Source organism: Prionailurus viverrinus, chromosome B1, assembly GCF_022837055.1.
Source record: "Prionailurus viverrinus isolate Anna chromosome B1, UM_Priviv_1.0, whole genome shotgun sequence".
In the NCBI taxonomy this organism is placed as follows: domain Eukaryota; kingdom Metazoa; phylum Chordata; class Mammalia; order Carnivora; family Felidae; genus Prionailurus; species Prionailurus viverrinus.
The window spans coordinates 8,859,579-8,876,749 of NC_062564.1; the positions used below are offsets into that span (position 1 = coordinate 8,859,579).

The 17,171-nt window shown below is 42.8% G+C and overlaps 1 protein-coding gene across 3 annotated transcripts in view; it reads left to right on the forward strand.

Moving 5' to 3' along the window:
• Positions 1-14,891, forward strand: part of NEIL3 (nei like DNA glycosylase 3) — a 51,596-nt gene extending 36,705 nt beyond the window's left edge. For 2 of the 3 annotated variants that reach the window (XM_047857526.1, XM_047857528.1), the window contains 4 exons: positions 3,329-3,486; positions 5,381-5,801; positions 12,839-13,013; positions 14,449-14,891. In XM_047857526.1, the coding sequence (XP_047713482.1) occupies positions 3,329-3,486; positions 5,381-5,801; positions 12,839-13,013; positions 14,449-14,631 (937 nt within the window). In that variant the 3' untranslated portion in view covers positions 14,632-14,891. The other variant, XM_047857527.1, reaches the window with a different exon arrangement.
• The last annotated feature ends 2,280 nt before the right edge of the window (positions 14,892-17,171 follow it).

The following is a 17,171-nucleotide window of genomic DNA, read 5'->3' on the forward strand; positions in this document are numbered from 1 at the left end:
ATGTGGGGCTCGAACCCATGAACCGTGGGATTACGACCTGAGCCAAAGTCAGACGCTTAACTGACTGAGTCACCCAGGCGCCCCTTAGGCTATATTTAGAAGTTCAGGTAGGGTTAAGGACTGAAACTTAAACAGTTTAGGGGACTTCTTTATGAAAAAAATATATATTAAAAAGTATGAATGCAAAGTTTGCTCCTACTGTGAATATTTAGAATAAGAAATAGACAACAAATTTTAGTTTTTAAACACCGCGGACATCAGGCAAGTAAGAGGCTCTCAGCTACCTGCCGCGGCTGGGTGATTACCTTCTTCCATGTTTTGGCTCCTTGCCTACTTCTTGCCTTGTAGTTTCACCATCAACAGCATCGTATTTTTTTCGTCCTTTGGCTTCACAATCGGCTCTCAGAGGTGGCACATCTCTCGCTTGCCCTGTACCGTTTTGCTCAAGTGCTACTTGCTGTCTGTGGGGAGGCCCTCGGAGCGACGGTTCCTAAAACGTCCATGTGCACCACAGTTTTGTGGAGGGCTGTCCGCACAGATGGCTGGGCCTCAGCCCCGAAGTCGAAGGCCCGGGGAGGACCTGGCCTGAGAGTCTGGGTGTCGGACAAGTTTCCACACGATGCTGATGCTGGTGGCCCGAGGACCTTAGTGTGACAGCTACCACCTTGGAGGAGACAGCCAGCCCTCGGCTCTCCCTCGGCTGCCTCTGACGTCTCACCTCTTCCAGGCTGGTCCTGGGCTGGTGGTAGGGGGGTGCGTGTGGTGAATGTCCTCGCAGCCTGGGTCACCCTGGCCCTTGAGCGAAGGATGGGCGGGCTGTCTCAGGTCCTTCTCCTGAAAGTCGAGACGGTGCAGCGGCTCCCGACGCCACCAGGGCATGTGGTCCCTGGCACCGGGCAGGTGCAGGATAGTGCTGGCGGGGCACGGGCCTTGCCTACCAAGAATCCCGGGGCGGACACCGCCGAGGGTGCTGTCGGCCCCCGGCAGGCAGCTGGGGTTCCTGCTTGCGTTGTTCCCGGTCCCCACTCCGGTCCCTAGAGGAGAACACACTGAGCTGTGGAAGCTTCTTGAGCTTCAGGGTATGTCTGCCCCTGGAGCAGAGCCTACGCGATTTGCTGGTGCACTGGATGTGGGATGTGAGGGTAAGAAGTGTTAGGAATGACTTCTTGTGGGTGTTTGGCCTGACGGGTGGAATGCACAGTGATGGTGTTTACTGAGATGAGGCAGTTGCAAAGGAGTGTGTGTGTGTGTGTGTGTGTGTGTGTGTGTGTGTGTGTGTGTGCGTTGGGGCTGGGGAAGTGATCATGCGTTTTATTTGCACTAGCTTCCTGTGGTTGCCATAACAAACTACCACAAACCTGATAGTTTAAAGCAACTGAAATGTATTCTCGCACAGTTGTGGATGCCAGATTCAACAGCAGTTTCACTTGGGCCAAAGGTGTGGGCAGGGCTGTGTTCCCTCCAGAGGCACTAGAGGAGAACCCACTGCCTTTTCCAGCCTCCGGTGGTTGCCCGGCTTCCTTCGCTTGTGGTTTGCGTCACTCCAGTCTCTGCCTCTCTGGTCACATCGCCTTCTGTTGCATGGGCATCAGATTCCCTCTGCCTCTCTCTTCCAAGGACACTTGTGTTTGGAGTAAGGGACCACCCAGATAATCCAGGGTAATCTCCCCCATGTCAAGAGGACGTCTGCAAAGGTCCTCTTTGTAAATTCACCTTTACAGGTTCCTGGCATTATGATGCGATGCCTTCAGGACACCGTTCCACAGTCCGCTACTACATGAAATTGGAAATTCCTGTTGCACATCCAAGTGGGGATTGGAAAGAATTTCTCGGTAGTGATTGACAGTGGAGCAGTAAGGGGAAAAATACTTCCAAAGCTGCCGTATGTAGGTCACAGTGAATATATGCTTATGGTTAGTGAAATCTATAGGCTAGAAGATAAGAGAGGTGAAAAATTGGAGCTTGTTGAAAATCTGAGGATTAAATTGTGTTTATTTAATTATGAATAAATACATCTTGCTGCCTTTCAGAGTAAGTTGGGAGGAGGGCAGGAGTTAGGTCAAGCAAATTCTGTGGAAGGTCTGGTATTCCATAGGAATAAGAAAAAAGTCAGTAAACATCAAAGGGGCACAGTGACATGTGTCTGATTTCCAGATTTGCTTATGTTGTTTGTTATTTCACCAGACAAGGGTGAATTCAACAACTGGTGTAATTATATGTAAGGAGCAAAATGTTACAGGAGACCAGGTACCTCTGGGAGTCAAAGAACTCATGTCGTGAGATGTAAGGCACCGTGGCTTTTACCAAAAGAACTTTTTCTTTATTAATGTTGGGAATAAAGGGACCTGTGATGCTGCCATGGTGCTTACCCACGTGACATGCTCTACAGAATGGGGTGCTGTTGTTTTGTAAGTGTATTTATTCATTTATTTAGAAAGCAAGAGACTGAGAAAGAGAGTGAGCGGGAGAGGGGGAGAGACAGAGGGGGACAGAGGATCTGAAGCCGGCTCTGAGCTGACAGCAGAGAGCGCGACGTGGGGCCCGAGGTCGTGAACCATGAGATGGTGACCTGAGCCCAAGTCGGACGCTCAACCGACTGAGCCCCTCAGGCGTCCCGGCACGATGTGTTTAAGAGTAGGACTTTATCAGAGCTTTTGAAGGCATTTTGTGTAATGACAAATAACCAGTCAGGAACTCCAGTTGGAAAATGATGATTCACTTTTGTGTCCAAAAATCAGGGTTGGTTTTACTGTTTTCTTACTAATCTATTATTAGATATCTAACATGAAACAGATTTACCCGAAGGAAAGTACACCGAGGCTGGGGATCTTTTTCTTCATTACAGATCAGCTATTTGGTGTAGTGCTTAGTGGATAGTGTTGAGAAATTCTGGAGAGATCTGGACATGAAGGAAGTGTAAAATGTTTCTCGTTCTGCTTTCCATGTTCTAATTTCTGCCCAAGTCTTTGCTTCATCCCCACCCGCCAATTGGGTTGAACAGAGATATCTTAGGTTGGCTTTGGGAAGAGTGCCGCTTACTTAAAACATTATTTGAGAAATGCTTCCTAGTGGTTATGTCAAATGTTTTTAGAGGGTTTTAAAAAAACAAAACCACAGCTCTGACTGTAAACAAAAACATTTATTTGTTATTTCTGTCTTTAATAGCAGTCAGCGGGACGCAAGCGGAAACATTTTATTCTGAGATAGTTAGGGCTTGTACACATTTGGGTGTTAATGTTTCTGTAAGAGTTTCTAAAATACCCTGAATGTATAGGAACAAGGCAACCGTAAGAGTGGTAATGGTTAACGTTACAAAATTCTCTGGTAGCACTCTGCCAAGGAGAAACACTACGGTCACCTGGCCATCCAGCAGAGGGGACCATGTGGCTCGGAAATCCGAAGAGCAGTGGACGTGTGTGGTCTGCACGCTCATAAACAGGCCGTCTTCGAAGGCTTGTGATGCTTGCCTGACTTCAAGACCTATCGGTAAGACTGAATTTTGATTTTGAGTTCAAAGGCGGCTAATTATACAAAGCTATATATCTTGTTCCATCTTGATATTTCCTAAGTAAAATGCTTTCTTTCTGCAAGGTTTAAAGGAATTGCCAGCCTTTGCATGTAAACCATGCTAATATTCTGTTCAGTCCTTTTTTTTTTCTTAAACGAGGAGTGAAAACATGCTTGTGCTAAAAGAGTATGTGCCTTTGTATCTCAAAAAACTGAGATGATCACATCTGTTCTCTACTATTTCTAATGAATTATTCAATAAAGCTTTGTTTTATGCAGATTTCAGCAACTTTTGAGTTTGTTATTCAGTCCAAGCACTTCATAAACTGAAAGGGAGGATTTCTGTAAGAATATCTTTGCAGGTGGAACAGAAAAATGCTGAATTTTTTCTCTTCTTTATCCTTCCTACCCCTTGTTATTAAAATCTTTACCCGGACAATTGTACTGATTTCATTGAAATCCTTCAAAATAACTCTTTACAGCTCACAATTTCATGCGTTCAGAGAATGTAAAACCTCAGAGCGAACCCGTGATTAGGAACCAGCTCATTGATGCAGTTTCTATTGTGTTCTCAAAGTGTTCTCTCTCCCTTCAATTAGAGATGAGAAAGTTCATTCTTGACTTATGGACCCCACATTGTGGTCGCTGTCACAGGGTGTTTTGTTCTCTGGGCGAGAAGGGTGGGCCCCACCCCTTGCACATCGTTGCTGGAAGGTACCACGCCTCCTCTTTCTATCCTCTCCCCCCGTTTGGTATCTTTGAGCACAGAGCCCTCAGAAGACCACAGTCTGAGGCCTCCTCATTCATTCCAACATTCTGAAACGCCTCTCTGCATCCCATTAACTATTTTCTTGTTATTTTTCTGAGTACGAAAGACTACAATTTAGAACATAGTATGGATTCCAAAATGCTAGGATGCTTTGTTGAAGCATTTTTAATTAGTGTCAAGTCTTTGTAATTCATCTTTGTCCAATTTTAATAAGGCTTTCCCATTATGTGCCATTCACAGAAAGGGGAAAATGGGTGATGGGCACTGAGGAGGGCCCTTGTTGGGATCAGCACTGGGTGTTGTATGTAAGTGATGAACCACGGAAATCTGTCCCCAAAACTAAGAGCACGCTGTATGTTAGCCAATGTGACAATAAATTATATTTTTAAAAAAGAAACATTTTTAATTAATGTCATCTTTGTAATTCATCTTTGTTTAATTTCAGTAAGCCTTTCCCATTATGTGTCATTCACAGAGACATTCCTGATAATCCAGAGACAGGCCTCTAACTGCTGATCTATATACCATCCCTTAATTACCACTGCTTTATTGTGTTGCCTAATAGGAACAAAATTGGTAGCTGGATGACTTTTAGATGGTAAAAAATAATAACAAGCAAATATAAATCTCTGTTAAAGCCACCTCTGCGCTGCTAGGAGTTGGTGAAATATTGCCCTTTCTATGACACTTTATTTCCTAACGAGAAGACAGTTAATCCTGAATTGTCCAAACTAACTGTGTTGATAGTTCTATGCATTCACCATCATAAGTGAACTAAAAGTTTTAACGATATAAAAAGATGTTTCGGGGCACCTGGGTGGCTCAGTCGGTTGAGCGTCCGACTTCGGCTCAGGACATGATCTTGCGGTTTGTGGGTTCGAGCCCCGCATCCGGCTCTGCGCTGACAGCTCGGAGCCTGGAGCCTGCTTGGGATTCTGTGTCTCCTTCTCTCTCTGCCCCTCCCCCACTCATGCTTTCTCTCACTCTGTTTCTCAAAAATAAATAAATGTAAAAAAAAATTTTTTTTTTTAAAAGATGTTTCAAATAGTCAATATATTATCACACTTCTAGGAACTCTGAAGTATCACTTCTCTCTCCTTCCAGATTCAGTAATCAGCAATGAAGACAATTCTATTGCGTTTGACAGCTTAGTGAAGTATCCTTGTAATAGTTTTGGAAAACCAAGTACAGAGGTGAAGGTCAACAGGAGAACAGTATTTGGAACTACAACCCTTGTCTTGACTGATTTCAGCAATAAATCCAGTGCTTTGGAAGGAGAAACAAGCCAAAGTGGGATGCTAGATAGAGAATTTCAAAACTCTCCTCCGACTAACGTGTGTTTTAGGGATCCACTGCACCCCTCCAAGGAGAGAGCAAACCATAGAGCTCAACCATCTAACAGAGTAAACGGATCACCTACGGCCTGTTCTCAGTCCAAATTATTTAGTCCAGCCTATAAAAAGTTAAAAACAACCCACTCCTCATCACCAGACCTCAAAAGCCGTAGCCCTGGATTTTCTAACAGGTATGATACCTCTAACCTTGATCTTGAAGGTATTTGCATTAAGTTTTGAGAAGGCAGAAGAGTCGGCCCCTGCTAAGGAAGCTGCATTGATTTTGGTAAGGTCAATCAAACCCGGAAAGATGACTATAGCCATCTCCTTCCCATGTTTTCTCTAGCTTATGATGTTAGGGAAGGGAAGAGAATGAAAAACAGAATCTTGTGCATCTATCTGTAAAAAGTTATTTTCTTTTTTTTTTAAGTTTATTCATTTTGAGAGAGAGAGAGACAGCACGAGTTGGGGAGGGGCAGAGAGACGGAGAGAATCTCAAGTAGGCTCCTAGTTGTCAGTGCAGAGCCCGACGTGGGGCTCCAACTCACAAAACCGCAAAATGACGACCTCAGCCAAAATCAGGGGTCTGACTCTTAACCAACTCAGCCACCCAGGCACCCCCAAAGTTGCTTTATTCTGACTGTAACCATGTATGTGTTCAATACAGAATATTTGGAAAATACTGGTAAGGATAAAGAAAAATATCACCCGATAGCAATTACCACTGTTAGCATTATTTAAAAAAAATTTTTTAATGTTTGAGAGAGAGAGAGAGACAGAATGCAAAGTGGAGGGCAGAGAGAGAGGGGGACACAGAATCCGAAGCAGGCTCTGGGCTCCGAGCTGTCAACACAGAGCCCAAAGCGGGGCTAGAACTCACACGCTGTGAGATCATGACCTGAGCCAAAGTCAGAAACTTAGCCAACTGAGCCACCCAGGTGCCCCTGCATTTTTTTTATATTTCCTTCCAAAGAAAGATAGTTCTTCCGAAAGGGAGACTATTAGTCATGAGAGTTTAGTATGTGTCTTCTAAAGAGAGAGAGAGAGGAGATACTTTCAGCAGCATTGCTGCCGAAGAAGGTGGCTGTATTCCAGCCGTGTGGGATGGTGTGTGTTTCAGCCACGAAGGCCCAGAGAGCGTGTGTGCCATAGTTGTAGCTGAGCTTGAAAAGTTGTCATTGCAAATTCGTGAATACAGGCAGACCAGGTATGTTTTGAGACTCTGGCCTTCCCATCTAGAAGCAGCCTCCCGATGGCTGTCACTGGAGATAGAGAAATTTTACTAAACGATGTCCCCTTTCTGTGATTACGGCAGCACCTAGAACTACCTGTCCACACTCTCTCGTGTAGGTCTTTATCTGGGGCTTCTCTACTCTGGCCACCTGCTCTTGGGCCTCCATCAGAGAGAGACATGTCTCCACAGTTTTCTTTTTCAAGCTGTGTTTTCCTTTTTCCTTCAGAAAGCAGGTGCCGTACATCCTGCGTTTTTAAATAAAGTGAAGTTGGAGCGTTTCCTTCCCATGGGTGTTGTCTTGCCAGTGGGAGAGAGGCGGAGGGAGAGTTGGTGTGCGTGGGATTTCATTCGATTGCAGGCGGGATTTGCGTTACTGGCTTCTCCACCGATGGGCTGTGTCCTGGCTGAGGGGAAGGTTCTTCCCTTGGGCCGCACCACCAGGGGCCACTTGATGTGCAGGCCCAGACCAGGCTCTGGGAACCCTTCGTTCGAGCTTACTTGCTAACAGATTTCCGAGGCGGTGTGTGGTCAGTACATGATTTTGTCTCCATTTTCCTCTCCCGACACTAAATTTGCCATAGGTTAGTCTTGATGATTTCTCCTTGACCGTCTCTCAAAAAATCTCATTCACAGTCATTTATAATATCTGTTTTAACTTGTGTCCATAATACTAAGAAATGACAAATGTTTGAATTAAGCTATGGAGGCCAAGCATTTAAATGACTGGATCAGGACTAACTTTACATTTTAATCCCAATTAACATCTAACGAGCCCTAATCAGAGGTCACGACGGAGGTAGGGCCTGGAGCATCTGAGTTGGGAGACCATCCTGTAAGAAAGTCATTTGTTAAGTCTTTCCTGTAGCTTAAGAGCAAAGATGTAGATGTGATCATTTTAGTGTTGTGGCATTCTTTGTACTCAGATGAAATATCTTGGCATATTTTTGTTTCCTTAGTGCTTTGTAGAAAATCTTAGACAATTTAACTAATGAATTAGGGATTTAAAAAAACATTACTGTAACCTTAAATTTAAATGATTTCTTCATAAGCCATTAGTAATAGGGTCATATGATTAATCACAGTGCATAACATTACTTAGAAACGCCGCAGCCTATGTATGTGTTGAATATAAGAACCCCAGGACTGAGACTCTAAAATCAATCAAGATCAACTAGCAGAATAAATGTCAAGTGATGAAATACATTCACCCAGCAGCCCTTCTGCACCCAGCTACTTTACAAGGAATAAATTGCAAATTACTGTCATTTATTTCATTTTTCTCCTTGTCTGGCAGCTTCAGTGTTCATCTTGTGGACAAGATGCCCAGCAGAAGCTCACAACACAATACGTGAAAACAGGTGGTCCACTCAGAGAATTTATAGGCAGTTTATTTTTTTTCTTTAATAATTATATGGTAATTAATTCGCCTTTTGTTCTCTTAATTACTGATCCCATCACTACATGATACATGCTCTGTTGACGAGGCATATTTTCGGATTGGTCTTTGGATATACCGAGTTTTATCCAGTGACCGGATTATGAATTAGATGGTCGAACCAGTTTTTTAGCAGTTCAGAGTACCTGCTAGAAACAGTTTAAAGTCTTTGATCCAATTAGTGTAAATACAGAGCAAAACACAGTGGTACAAATTCAGAGAATCCATGTGTTTGTTTGGGTGAAGGTTTCTCCTGAGCTGGTGCAGAGGTTTGCTTGGGTGAGGAAATAAAACTGGCAGAATCACTACCATTTTCTCACGTCTGCTACATCAAGGTTGGCAGTGCCGCCTCTAACACCAGGGAAACACCCCTTATTCATGCTTCCTGTAACCTTCAGGGTGTTCGATCCCCAAGAGAACCACCTGGGGCCAGCTAGGATGAGTCATTTTACCTCCCTGTGTTTGTTTTCATTCTTGAAATGCCACTGAGCTACAGAATCTACATTCGGTGAGACTGAAGGGTTCAAAAAAATGTAGACAGTGGTTTTATTATAAAGAATCACCCTATCTGTAAAATTAGTTAAGCCATGATGAATTGAGCATTGAAAACCTATCCATTTTAAAATTACACAGTTGTGCGTGGTGATGTATTCTCTCTTGAGAAGAGTTTTTATCTGATCTGTGTTCAGTGTTATTTATGTATTCATTAACAAATATTTATTGAAAACCTGTTATGCATCAAGCGCTGCTCAGTTCAAATGACATTTACTTTAGGAAACTATGGTTGGCAGAGCCAAATCCAGCCTCCCACCTGTTTTTATAAATAAAGTTTTATTGGAACACATTCCATTCCCGTTGGTTTCCATAGTTTCCATGGCCGCTTTTCATGCTACAATATCAGACGGAATTGAGTAGTCGCAACGGAGACTGTTAAGACCCACAGGCCGAAAATATGTGCTATCTGAAAACATTTGTCAACCCCGATCCATTAACAGACCATTTATAGTCTATTAATGTTCAAAGTGATGGTCCTAATTATAAAATAAGTTAAACTATTCTTATGCTAAGTTTACCTGAGAAAATGTTCTGCTACAGTTTACAAAGTTCTTAAATAATGATGGAAACAAAGAGGAACCAGGAAGTCCTCTATTCGTCAGAACATTTAATTATCCTGGATAATGTTTTCTATCATAAAATTAAGATTAGCTGTGCATATTTAGAGTTGATGCGATCACAGGTGGCATCAATATCTCAGTTATGTTCACTCAGCTTCGCGACTCAATGTGCATATGAATCACCTGGGAATCTTGTTAACATGCAGATTCTAATTCAGCAGGCGATCTGGAGCAGGGTGGATAATTTTGTATTTCTTTTACTTTTTCTTTTTTAAGTTTATTTATTTATTTATTTTGAGAGAGAGAAAGAAGGGGGGAGGAGCAGAGAGAGAGAGAGAGAGAGAGAGAGAGAGAGAGAGAGAATCACAAGCAGACTCTGCCACACTGCCAGTACTGAGCCTGACAAGGGGCTCGATTCCACGAACTGTGAGATCATGACCTGAGCTGAAACCAAGAGTCGGACGCTTCACAGACTGAGCCCCCCAGGCTCCCTAATTCTGTGTTTCTCAGGCTCTCCCAGGTGATGCCGATGCTTCTAGTCAGCAGCCCATACTCTGAGTGCCAGGGATAAGAGAGCTTATGGCTGCTGTTTTTCTTTAGCTTTATATCAAGGAAGAAAATGGAATGAAAGACAGAAATGAGGAGCCAGAGGGGACCCCTGGAGTCTTTTATCCCCAACTGAATCCTACCTTCCACCCTTCCACTTTGCCCCTCCCCAGGAAAGCTTTACTAGGAAAGAGAGTTTAAACCTCTCTTGGCTATATGGAACTCTGGAGATTTCTAGGTTGAAGCAGATGGCTTGGAAGTGTTCAACTAATTGTTATCTAAGACAGCCATTTCCATAATAATGTAGAAAACTGTTTGCAAGTGTGTATTTTTTTTATAAGAGAGCATCACTTCACTCCTATCGATATTCTTTACCTTTTTTTTCTTTCTCTTGACAGTTTCTTTAAAAGCACATTTATGATCTACTTTGGTTTCAGTATTTTTTTTTTAATTTTTTTTAATGTATTTATTTTTGAGAGACAGAGACTGAGCGTGAGTGGGAGAGGGGCAGAGAGAGAGAGGGAGATAAAATTCCAAGCAGGCCCCAGGCTCTGAGCCGTCAGTGCAGAGCCCGACTCGGGGCTTGAACTCATGAGTCGTGAGATCACGACCTGAGCCAAAGTCAGACGCTTAACCGCCTGAGCCACCCAGGCGGCCCCACATTTTTGATGTTTCTTGACTTCTCTGCAACCACCTAGATATTTAGCTTCTCTTGAAGTTAAAATTTTAATATACCCTCTTTTGGAAGGGGCATCGGAAAAATGGAGGGAGTCTGGAAAAGAAGATCCTGTTGCCTTCCAGCTTTGCTCTTTCTGGATGTTAATACCTAGGATTCTAAAGTAGAAGCAACTGTCCTCCACCCCAACGGACGTACAAACAAAACAGTTGCTGGCAAAACACTTAACAGTAATGATTTCCTTAGCAATGCCTACTGCATGAACAGCTTCGGAGACTACCCTCAGAATATTTGACTCAATTTAAAGCAATTTACTTAAGCATCTATCTTATAAAAGAGTTTAAGCCAGTTTCATCACAAATAAAATATCTCTTCTATGTCAACTGTGTCTCAATGAAAATGGAAAGAAAAAATACCTCAAACTCTGAACATTTCACTTACATAGGCCTTGAAGCATCATTACTGGAACACGTATATGAAGAATGTACTTTAGGGGGTGCCTGGGTGGCTCAGTCGGTTAAGCGTCTGACTCTGTCTCAGCCCAGGTCATGATCTTGTGGTTCGTGAGTTCGAACCCTGTGTCAGGCTCTGAGCCGACAGTGCAGATCCTGCTTGAGATTCTGTCTCTCCCTCTCTGTGCCCCTCCCCTGCCTGTGCTTCCTCTCTCTTTCTCTCTCTCAAAATAAATAAATGAACTCAAAATAAATAAATAAATAAAGTATGTAGTTTAGGAAGCAAGAAATGAGAACTGTTTATAATTTTTAAGTATTTCTAAAGATTATTTAAGGATGATATTTTAACCAAAAAAATAAAAAAGGATGAATTTTTTTTATCATTAAAAAGTTTTAAAATAGTGATATTAAGAAGGACTTCTGGGGGCGCCTGGGTGGCGCAGTCGGTTTAGCGTCCGACTTCAGCCAGGTCACGATCTCACAGTCCGTGAGTTCGAGCCCCGCGTCAGGCTCTGGGCTGATGGCTCGGAGCCTGGAGCCTGTTTCCGATTCTGTGTCTCCCTCTCTCTCTGCCCCTCCCCCGTTCATGCTCTGTCTCTCTCTGTCCCAAAAATAAATAAACGTTGAAAAAAAAATTGAAAAAAAAAAGGACTTCTTCAATTAACGTGAACTCTGTTTCTCTTCAACTGGTTTATTAAAGAGACTAACTCTCATAAAGGCATTATAAAAATATGCAGAATATAAAAAGGTTAAAATACCCATGAAGCTCTTTTTCTAAGAGAAAATTTGCTTCTACGATACCAGTACAAGTCCGGCTTCTGACCTTCGTCCCCTGAATGCAGGAATAACCTCCAGATACAGTTGATCCTAATTGTGGGGGAGAATAAAGCTTCCCTACTGGCTTGACAAAATACACATTTCTTCTCTGCCAGGCAGCCCAGGCCTTGCTGAAATATGACTGCAACTATTATAGTAGCCTTGATCAAAGAAAAGCGTAGAAAATTGTCTTTAAAATGGACGATAGAAAGAGTGATCTTTTTGGCCTTGTCACAGCCATCCACGAGAGCTTGCTACCGATGAGGAAATAATTAGAGAAGACTGTCATTCTAGTTACTTTGGGGGCTGGGGAGCTACTGAACTTGAGAATATTTTAGAGGAAATGAAAGTGGCCACCCTATACCACTGAGTAAGGGAAGAACCAGCTATCACAAGTGAACACTAAGGAAAGTAGGTGTGCTGGGTACACATTTCAGCTCTTTTCGTACTTCAGAGATTTTAATTGCATGCTCGGGTGCACAGGTGGCTTTGGAGGTAGGTTAGGATTACCTGAGAAAAAACAGGAATTAAACAGATGTGGTAGCAGTGTGTGGAATGACCTGCCATTGACCCTGGTCCCCTTTTTGGCACCTCGTCTTTGTACAAGAGAATTCTTCTTTTTTTTTTTTTTTTTTTTAATGTTTATTTTTTGAGAGAGAGAGAGAGAGAGAGAGAGAGAGAGAGAGAAAGAGAGCGTGAGCCCAGGAGGCGCACAGAGAGAAGACAGATTCTGAAACAGGCTCCAAGCTCTGAGCTGTCATGACAATACAGAGCCCCATGTGGGGCTCGAACCCACAGACCATGAGATCATGACCTGAGCCGAAGTCTGACACTTAACCGACGGAGGCAGCCGGGTACCCCCTGTACAAGCAGAATTCTAATGCAGGGGAAGGCGGTGGGGATTATCCCTTTAGCGCTGTTGGGCTGTAGTAACTTTGTAACCTGTCGTTACAGTGAACTTGGAATTAACATGACAGATGGTACCTGTGCATTAAATGCTGGCAGTCCTCGCTGCGGTAAACACAAGCGCCTGTGTGTTCTACGAGTTGTGCAGAAGGATGGCGAAAACAAGGGCAGGCAGTTTTACGCTTGTCCTCTACCTAGACAAGCGCAGTGCGGATTTTTCCAAGTACGTGTAAGATTTTTTCAAGCTCGCTGTACTGTCATCACATGCTTCCATTATTAGGATGTAATGAGTAGCGATCTTGTTTTCCGCTTTCACCTTTAAGTTTTATTTATTTAATTTGTTCACCTTTAAATTTTAAAGAGCCACACTGACATTCAGTCTAAAGCCTGAATGTTGAAGAACATAAAACTCAGGGAGCTTCATCAGAAACTGAAAAACTAATCAAATAATAGCCGTTAGATGATTCTGGTGTAGCCCGTGTGTAACCACAGGTGCAGATGTGTGGTCCTTGGTTTATAAGGGTAGAAAGGGACTGAGTGATTTACACAGGTGGCAAATAATTCAGGACACAAACCTGTTTTTCCTCCCTTCCACAGAACCTTTGGTGTATGCCCTGGAGAGAAGTACACGGGGAAAAATCACAGACAAACCTTGGATTTACAGTAAACATAGTGAATCCTATCACACAAGCTTGCACAATAACAATTTAGATGTAGGGTGATTCCTCCCCCCTTGCCGTTCTGGGAGCGTGTCCCTGGAAGTGAAGACAGGACAGGACCCTAGAGTCTGGAGTCCGTCTTCCTCCGACTCACCTTCTGTGTTTCTCAGAATGTGAGTCTCTCACTATGCTGACTGTGGTTTCAATGTTTAAATACATATTTCTCCAACCAACTGCTACATCTGGTGCATAACAGCAAATACTGATCTGTCTCAGTGCTGGAGCAAAAATTTTCTGATTGGGCTTACTGAGCTTGAAAACCTCTGTCTTCAGTGTGGTACCTTCCTAAGGAATTTTCCAAGGAAAACTGGATCATGACTGGGTCTGAACCCCTGCATGAGCAGTGACTGCATCCTACTGAACTGACAACATTCCCTCAAGGAGCTTTCGTAGACATAATGGAAAAAATACTAGGTAGAAAATTAATATTACAGCCTGCTTTATAGTTCCCTTGAGGCCAACTTTTGTAAGAGTAATACAATGGAATCTGCCTAAATTCATCCATGTAATTCTGTATTGGATTCTTTTTATTCCTAAGAGATGAAGGAAGGAAGTTGAGTATTAAAATCATAACAAATCTTTGATCTTAATCGGTTTAACATAGCAGAAGCACTGGTGATGGCTTTGCAGCAAGATGCTGATCGTTCTCAATTATTTTCAGTAAAGCAAGAGAACCCCTGTAAACATGTCTGTAGACAAAGAGAAGCTGAGCGTTTTGGCAGTTTTTTGTGTCATTCAAGCAAATTTGCAGGAGAGATGCTTCGTACAGGATGCGAGCTTTTTTCAAGGGCAAGCACTAATGACTTCTGTCTATTTTCCAATGTCAGATTAACAGTGGCAGGGAACACGGGATGCGCTAACCAGATGCACCCAGGCTTAGGCTGTACGTGTTTCTAACCTGCATCCAAACTTCCCAATCCTTCTGTTTTAACCCTGTAGTGGGCGGATCTGTCCTTCCCATTCTGCAACCATGGCAGACGCGCTATCATGAGAACGGTGTTGAAGATTGGACCCAATAACGGAAAGAATTTTTTCGTGTGTCCTCTTGGGAAGGCAAAACAGTGCAATTTTTTCCAGTGGGCAGAAAATGGACCAGGAATAAAGATCATTCCAGGATGCTAATATTTTCTCCTTCTGTGGAATATCTGGCATTTAACTCCTTTAAACCATACATAAAGTTTGTTCCCTTTTGTTTAATAGAAAGGTTGTAGAACATCCTGGCACATTGTATAGTGACAGTAATATATGAGAGCTGTTCACTTTTTTTTTAATGTATGCTGCTTTCCATTCTTGGCTATGTATTTTTTTTACCCTGATAAAGGCTATATGTGTTCCATCGAATGTATAGTATATTCCAATTATCATGTTTATATAATGCATTTAATAATGACAATAAAGAATTTTTAGTGTGCTCTTGGCCTCTTGTAACTTCTTTGGGGAAGCAGTGATTGTTTGTTTTTTTTTTTGGAGAGGATTATGTAGTCCAGTGAGATAGCTAATTATTTTGTCTGCAATGAGTCATTTTCTCAGGGATTGCCACTCTTCATAGCATATGATTAAAGGTACTTGTTTTCGTAAATGAAATTTAAGATGAGATCACCTCTGGAAAAGAATATTTTTGTATTCTTTTCAATAGCATCAAGTTCCTCTTAGACATTAGAGATAAGCCAAATACTTGGATAGCTTAATACATTTTCATGGAAACTTAGGGAGATTCAGAATATAAAAGTAACATTTAAGAACAGAAGAAGTAGTCTGTATATCTTTAAAAGAGAAGTTGATTTAAATGTTTCTGATTGATTTTAATATCTGAAATTAATTTTTAAAAATAAGTCCATTTATAAAGCTTAATACTGTGCTTTTATTTTTTTATTTCTCATTTTAGTTTCTCTCCCTTATTTTATCCCCCCAAATTTAGTGCAGGTAACTATATAATTAAAGAAACGTCAATGTTAGGTTATTTCTGCATGTTTGTGCAAAATTCCATTCAGAGCTGATTCAGTCTAGTAAAAAGATTTTTTATAAAGAAAAGGACAAGGGCGCCTGGGTGGCTCAGTCAGTTAATTGACTGTTGATCTCAGCTTTGGTTTTGATCTCAGGGTTGTGAGTTCAAGCCCCACATCGGGTGTGAAGCCTACTTAAAAAAAAAAAAAAAAAAAGACGGGCTCCTGGGTGGCTCAGTTGGCTAAGCATCTGACTCTTGATTTTGGCTCAGGTCATGATCTCATGGTTAATGGGATCCAGCCCTTTGTTGGGCTCTGGGCTGACATCACAGAGCCTGCTTGGGATTCTCTGTCTCTGTCTCTGTCTCTCTCTCTCAAACATTAAAAAAAAAAAAAAAAGGACAACAGAGAAGATAGCTTGAACCTGTCTCCCATTCTGTCACTAAATTGTCCGTGCAGAATTTTGAGAATCATCAGCATATGAAATCAGCAAGGGCAGAACATAAGGTATCATCTTGCCAGCGTTTGAGCTCTATGCTGAAGACACAGATTTGGAACCAACCTAAAATCAGTGATCCTACCTGAAGAACTGAACAGGACAGTGACCACAAGGCAGACCGGGAACTGAGCTGGACCATGGGTGATCTCAGCTGATCTGAAGTGAAATACACAGTGTTGTGCGTTCAGAAAAAAACTGGATTCTTTGTGCCACAGGGAGGGAAAGGCACCTCTCAAATGAGGCTTCCATAAATTAGCAAATTAATGCCAAGGAAATCTAGGCAGATGAAACACAACCAGGGGCGCCTGGGTGCTCAGACTTCGTCCAACTTCAGCTCAGGTCATGATCTCAAGGTCTGCGAGTTTTGAGCCCCCCATCGGGCTCTGTGCTGACAGCTGGGAGCCTGGAGCCGTCTTCAGATTCTGTGTCTCCCTCTCTCTCAGCCCCTACCCCACTCACGCTCTGTCTCTCTCTCTCAAAAATAAACATTACAAAGGAAACTTTTTAATGATAATCAATTTCAGTCTGATACAATTTGATACTTCTCTAATAAGAGATATACAGGATGTATATGAAGAAAATGGTACCGGGAAGTATCAATGAACCAAATGGATAAGCAGAACAGGGTCTTCTTTGGAAAGAATGCTTGAAAAATGGCACTCATTCAAACCTCATTTTGGGTTTTGACTAAATTTCCCCTCAAAACCTCGAGGAGGTTTATGCTTCCATTGTGGAGCAAGCTGTAACTGAGCCCAGCTCTAGATTCTGGACAACCTGGTCAATAGATTCCGCCCACAATCAGACAACACTGGAGAGTGAACGAAAGCAGGCAGATTCTGTATTGATGTAAGACTTGGAAGGAGAGACCAGCTGGAGGTAACCTCCTGTTTTTCTTTTTTTAGTTTTTTTTCCTGAGGGCAGAACAAAATCAGTACCCAGTGGGCACGCCAAAGTCTGGCAGAAAGGGGGCCTGAAGAGGCCACGGTCATTCTGGCCAACCACGGCCGCTGGAAAAGGGGGGAATAGGAGAGATCTGAGATGGCGAGCCCCAAGTTTTGTGCTTCAGCTCTGCCCTTGTCCTCGCCTGACCCCTGAACCGCACTCGTGTGTGGGGGCCGACTGAACACAGAACAGCTGAGCATACAAGAACCCAACCAAGATTTAATCCATTGCCTAAGAGAATTTGCAGTTTGAGTCTGACCAAATTAGTGGCCTGCTGA